The following is a 6,569-nucleotide window of genomic DNA, read 5'->3' on the forward strand; positions in this document are numbered from 1 at the left end:
GAACACATTATCTTCATACAGGTTTGGATTTTCCCTGAAAATGATCCTTATAGGTGCCAAATTTGAGTTTGCCTGTCTAAAAGTCAAAGCTGGAGCTAAATTCAAGTGGAAGCTGTCAATTTACATTTAAATTTTTATTATTAAGAAGTCTGAAAAGGCTTACGAATGGAGAGGAAGAAGAAGAAGAAGAAATATCAGGTCATTACCAGAGAAGAGAACAGAAGGAGTCAATGTAAACAGTAATCAAGAAAAAAAAGAGAGAGGAATAAAAGGTCAAAAAGAACAAACATGAGCAGAGACAACAAGGAGTCTGAGGAAGAAAAGTCAGGAGAAAAAAATAATAAAATGAAGATTAATCAAATAAAGGTCAGTTCAGAGAGGGATGGAGGATGAAAACTAAAAACACATTTTAAACCCTTAAAGCAGTTTATCTGCATTTAAACAACTACAGAAATGGAAGACTCTTACYTCTATGCAGTGAAAAGCAGTTAATATGCACAAATTAACAATACGTGTGGCAGAATAAATCATAATCACAGATTAGGCAACATAAATATCTATTCATAAGTAAGTAATTATTGCACACCAGTCCAACATTTAGAGAATAAATTCATATTAAATGGAAGAAGAAATGAGAAAGATTATCACATGCATAGTTTAACTCCTGATGGTCCTGAAGGGTCCGGGAGTTTGTTTCTGTAGATGTGCACCAGTTTTTATTTCAATTTCCTGCACAAAGTTTGTTTTGTTTAGTTTGGTGGCACAGAGACTTTCTTTTAAATCAAAAAGTTTCAACTTTATGTCAGAGATGAAGACAGAATTACAGAATGTTTGAGTTGCACAGAAACTGACATTTATTGACTCTGTCATCCAAACACACAGACAGCTGTGGATGGGACGTGACTGATTCAGGGTTTACTGCTGTTAACAGGAGAACCGTGAGATCAGGAGATATTTACACCTTTTAGCTGCAAGACATGCAGCTGTACGTATGAGAAAGACACAGTGACAGAATCTGACAGTTTGATTTACAATATCTAAACAAAAAAAGCAAAACTGCAGAGTAAAAAAATACCCCTAAATGGTTTGTACAATAGACCTAATAGAAGTCAAAGTTTTACTGTCTTTTTTTTTACTTATTTTTTTAAACTCTTGCCATGAGTTAGACCAGGAATAGGCAACTTATATGATGAGAGGGACCACATTGTTTTGTTGACACTACCAGAGGGCCACATAGCACTGCCCAAGTGTAATAAAACTGTCATTATATGTCTCKTTTACAACCTAAAAAAAGATTAAGGTGGTGCGTCATTGGTGGGCCAGGCCAAAGTCACACATGGAATCGATGTGGGCCATGGACCACCAGTTGCCCATCCCTGAATCAGAGGATCTTGCTGACTCTCTGTGTGAACACAACTTATTTAAATGTATTTCCCTTGTACATATATGTATTTTTAGATAATTTGGTTTTATATCTTACATCTCACTTTGCTTTATATGGCATTTATTAATRAATCTTTTTCTTTTACATATGGACAGCACTGAGTGCAAAATAAATTTCCCCATGAGAAAAATAAAAATAGAAGTCCATTGTTGTTCTCATGTTTTATAGTACTGAGTCATTGTATTTTAATGTRTCATATCACATTATATTGTGTCATATCATACCACCTAGCAGTTATATTAACTTTGTACCAGGCCTCATTTGTTGTGTAGTTTAACAAGTCAGGTTTTATAGAAAATAATAATTCAAAAAATGTTTATGAAAGGTATTTTTTTTAAAAGTAGGTAGTAAAATATCACTGTATTATTATTCTTTAAGGTGGTATAGTGTATCACAATGTGTTATATCAAATCTTAAACATATGATTATCATATCAATCAGAATGTTTATGTTTGTTCCTAATCTGTCATGTGTTTCAAGATCTATTTTTGCTGCACAACCCTTTTATTTTCCTAAAATACAGTCAATTCAGCAAAATGTGCAAGTGCATCAAAACAAACAAACAAATAAATTCAAAATGAAGACTAGCAGCATGGCTGCCATTATTGCCGTTTGTGAAATGACTCACTCGGGGCATCTCCTCGTTGCGTGTGTGTTCTGTGTGCGARCTTCTCAGCCGACTGCTGCATTGCGTCCTCTGTGACACCACACTAAGCTCCCACTGAGGCCTTGGCAGAATACGAATTGAAGCCAACAAAACTAATAATACATTTAAAACCCACTCTGCTGTCCTCCAGTATAACGTGCACCGATCCCACAGCGCAGCCAGCACAGGTTTGTGTAGAGAAACAGATCAAGACACAAAAAGTCTAACTGATTATACATAATAGCTGCAGAAGATGACTGTAACCAATGAAGTCATGGATGAAATCTATACATTTATACAAAGACATATAAAACTTTACATAGCTACCGTAACGTCATGGCACACAAGTTGTGTTGTAAAAGCATTCTGCTAATTTCAAATATTGTGCTTCGAACTCCTGAATGTCAGAACAATCACAGTCTGAAGACAGAGGCAGTCCCCCCATTCTGTCAGAGTAATGTACAGAAAATGAAAAGACACAAAAATACTTCACTTCAAAATACTTAATAAAGCTGACGAAACCAGTTGCAGAGATCAATGCCACAAATACAGTAGCAAACTAATTTAGTTGTTTTTCTTACAGCCATTGTGTGAAACTGATATTTGAAACATTGACAGTCGATTGATCCATACAGTCAGCTCATTTTGGTTTCTATTAAGTATCTACCACAGTCTCCTCCTGTTAGACCAAACTAGCTGTTGCTCTACACAAGCAAGCTCAAGTTAAATAYCTCACTGGGCTGCAACTGCTGTTGATAAATTGCAAACAACATTCATGAGGAGTTTCCAAATGGTCTCAAAAAGTTTTCTCAGATGAGCCACAGGGCCTTGTTCTCGTGTAACTTCAGTTTTAAACATTTTCGAACAATTCCAAAACTATTTTTTTTTACCTCAAAATATTCACAAGTTGTTGCAGGCAACGTGGAACCGATTTCAAACTACTCTGGAGTGTAAGAAATTTTGTGAATTGCAAGACTCATTCAAAACCTTGTGTGATTGTGTAGCACAGTCAAAAATTTGCAACTTGGTTGCTAGTTATGCAAAATCAGTAAAGTTGGCCAAATTTTTTAACAGGAGTTCATGCAAACGTGTCCCACGTACCAAGCCTGTGTGACTCTAAATAAAAATATTTCAATTTGTCCCAAGAATTTCAGCCTAGTGAAATAAAAAGCCTACATCAACTTGAACATTTCTCATTAAAACTGAAACATCTCGTTTCATTTTTGCTGTTGTAGTCTTGGGATTAATAAAACAAACCAATGTGTGATTTAAAAGGAAAGCAAATATTCACCAAACAATACAATTGCAAATTTTGTGCTTTTTTAAATCCCCCTCCCTCCCTTTACTGCTTTGTATTGTCCTACCTGTCTACTTTTATGTTTCAGTCCTGTATGATGTTAATTAGGAGCCACATATTCTGGGTTGGTGTAGGAGAAGCCGAGGAACTCATCCTGATCCAGGTTCATGATGACAAGCTTGTCCGTTGGCGTCAGGTCCGTTGGCATCTTGGTGAACTCCTTGTCAAAGTTGCAGGTGTCCCGACGATTTCTCTGCAAAATACATCATTTCCAGAATTGATTTCCAAGGTAAATGAAACATAGAATAATGCAAAATAAATAAAAATGTACAAAGAAGTAAAAAGTTAGGGGTACAGAGTGTAGCATGTTGCCTTTTGATTCATACTCACACACACAGCCATGTACTCCTATCCCTGTGAGGATTTTGCATTGACATCCATTCATTTCTGACCCTTACCCTAAACCTAACTCCTAACAGATACCAGGCCGAAACACTCGTGGACCCAGTGGACACCACTGGTGATTAAGTCCTGAAATTCTTTTTTAGCACTAAATATGAGTTAGTACTAAAGGCAATTCTACCGTACCTGTACTAACTATGCAAAAAGATAGGCCTCCCAAAGACAGTAACCTTAAAGAAATCCAAATAAACATCCAAAGATAAAAGTGCACTACACCAGTTCCATAGCTGTAAAAACTGCTTAAAGTAAATAAGAACATTACAATTTAAAAACAAAATAATTGCCTTTATTCTTGTTCAAACTAAAATGGATGCAGAGTAAAACTGCACCAGCAACAGGTAGGACAATATGACCATACTTAGACCAGTCCCCCAGCTGACAAACCAGCACCATACTAATGCCAAAATTTACATCTAAACCAGAAAGAAATGTTAATTCTAACCTCAGTGATCTGTAACCAGTCACCAGAAGGAATTCTTCTAGATAATCCAAACATTTTTTGATTAGATTAGCCCCACTGTAAACATTTTATATACACCTACCAGACCGCATCCCCAACCATTCCTGACCCCTCTTCTTCAAACACTCCTCTATCTCTAGGAAGCGCAGCACATGGCAAACACTCCATGTACAAGCTGAGTTCTACTGAAACAGTACACTTACACTCACTGGAGTACACTAGATATATTCCACTACATCTTACACAGCACATAAGTCAATAGGAAGTCTTCAGGGTTCCCAGGGAACATCTGACTCCACCATTCATTTCCCTTACATAATACCAACCACAAAGATACATGCCTAACCCTAAAAATGTACCTAAAATGAACCACACAGATACATACCTAACCCTAAACTCTTACCTACATCTAACCACACAGATATGTGCCTAACCCTAACCCCTTACCTAAAACTAACTTCTTACTGATCAACACTATCATACATCTCCAAAATGTACATCTAAACCAGAAAATACTAAGCTTAACCTCAGTAAAKTGTAAACAGTCACTAGAAGGAATTCCTTYGAATAATCTAAACATTCCAGTTGATTAAATTAACTGTAATCTTTCTATATACACCTACCAGACCACACCCCCAACTATAACTGACCCCTCCCCTATTGCTCACTCTACACTGTCTATTCTTTCCATGTCTAAACTCTCCTCCCTCCSTACGAAGCACAGCACGACAAACACTCAACGTACTAGCTGAGTTCTACTCAAATACTATGCCTACTGTATACTCTCATCTTTGGCCTCCAGAAGAAAAATGTATCTTTATAAAAAGGTAGTGTTTTTTGGAAAACCACACACACACACACACACACACACACACACATTCCCCTCTGGACCACCACAACACACAACACCAAATTGTTGAATCTAACTGCAACGCAAGTATACGTCTGGAACAAAAATGAAAGTAGAATTTGCACCTTAGCTCGCTCTCTTAAGAAACGCCATAAATTAACTCAATGTTTGCCTTTTCACTTCACTAAACTGTAAAACATTCATACAGACCACCTACAGTTATAGTAAATAACGTTATTATTAAATTATGCAATGTTGTGAAAGGAGACCATAAATGTTACTTTAATGGCACTTTTTCATCTCTCTTTGGCCACTTCAGGTTGATGACGTCTCCCTTTTCTTCACARTCTACATGATCCATTAGAATGGGAATGGATTGTGACAAATACGGGAATCATCATGACATAACCCACTCTTGGTTCTAACCAAAACAGTTTTGGTTTCTGCTATTTTTCCTCACCACGTTCTATGCTCCAGCCTTGGAATGACTCTGTTGGACCACGTCATAATCCAGCTATGGAGATCATTTAGTCTGGCTTCAACTTCTTGACTACCAAGCCACACTAATGGATATGAGGCCCATGTCATGAGCACACTACCACTTGGTTTTCTTATGCTGCYACAAGGATGATAAACCGATGAGGAACATTGGCTAGGCTGGTCAAGCATGCTTCAGAAGTTTGACCACTGTGGTACGAGTGTGATACCAATTGGAGGGAGGAGGYTGTCAATGTAAATATACTTTTTCATAACTGCATAGAATTACATGTAAATATTAGTTTTGTCATTGGTTAGCCTTTGCCTATTAGAAACATCAYTCAATGCAGACATGTGTATCTTGGCAACATGGTTTTACCTGATAAGACAATATGAAYTGAGAGGCATTTTTATCAAGTCATWATCAAGCTGCWTTTTGTTGATGTGCTGATCTAAATTTAACATGTCACAGGTACCACATTCAGCTCCGCTTGTCCTCGCCCTGAGCAAGATGGCCACTCTCTCCGACCAAGAAAAGTCACATGRTAGCACCTCTAGACTAAACACCTCATTGTGATAAACCACCTCAACGTAAACCCCTACAATGGACCTATTGCACCCTCTGAACTCCTAATATGAAGAACTCACCAAGACCTTGCAAGTGTTATCCACGTCCTGSCTGATTATTCACAGGGCCTTTGTCCTTAACATTAAGTAGACCAATCCTCCTTCTCAGGCTGCAACAGTACTTTACCTAAAGTATCAAAGCCTTCATCAAAACTGCATTGGGTCCTTCAAAAACTGTTTATAATGGTCCAACAATAGATCCATTGCTAGTGATCCAGTACCAGACCTGAAGACTCCTCATGCAGAGCTTTGTCTATTTTTTTGTTTCAAAAAAATCTACATTTAAAATTAGACACATCCATGTTC

At 37.4% G+C, this 6,569-nt stretch overlaps 1 protein-coding gene across 1 annotated transcript in view; it reads right to left on the minus strand.

The window, feature by feature from the left end:
- Nucleotides 1-6: 6 nt before the first annotated feature.
- Nucleotides 7-6,569, minus strand: part of LOC106516520 (protein kinase C beta type) — a gene marked incomplete at its 5' end in the record, with an annotated part of 140,900 nt that continues 134,337 nt past the window's right edge. The window contains 1 exon segment of the mRNA XM_014006922.1: nt 7-3,640. Within this exon segment, the coding sequence (XP_013862376.1) occupies nt 3,488-3,640 (153 nt within the window).

The sequence above is a fragment of the Austrofundulus limnaeus genome, unplaced genomic scaffold (genome assembly GCF_001266775.1).
Source record: "Austrofundulus limnaeus strain Quisiro unplaced genomic scaffold, Austrofundulus_limnaeus-1.0 Scaffold38, whole genome shotgun sequence".
Taxonomy (NCBI): domain Eukaryota; kingdom Metazoa; phylum Chordata; class Actinopteri; order Cyprinodontiformes; family Rivulidae; genus Austrofundulus; species Austrofundulus limnaeus.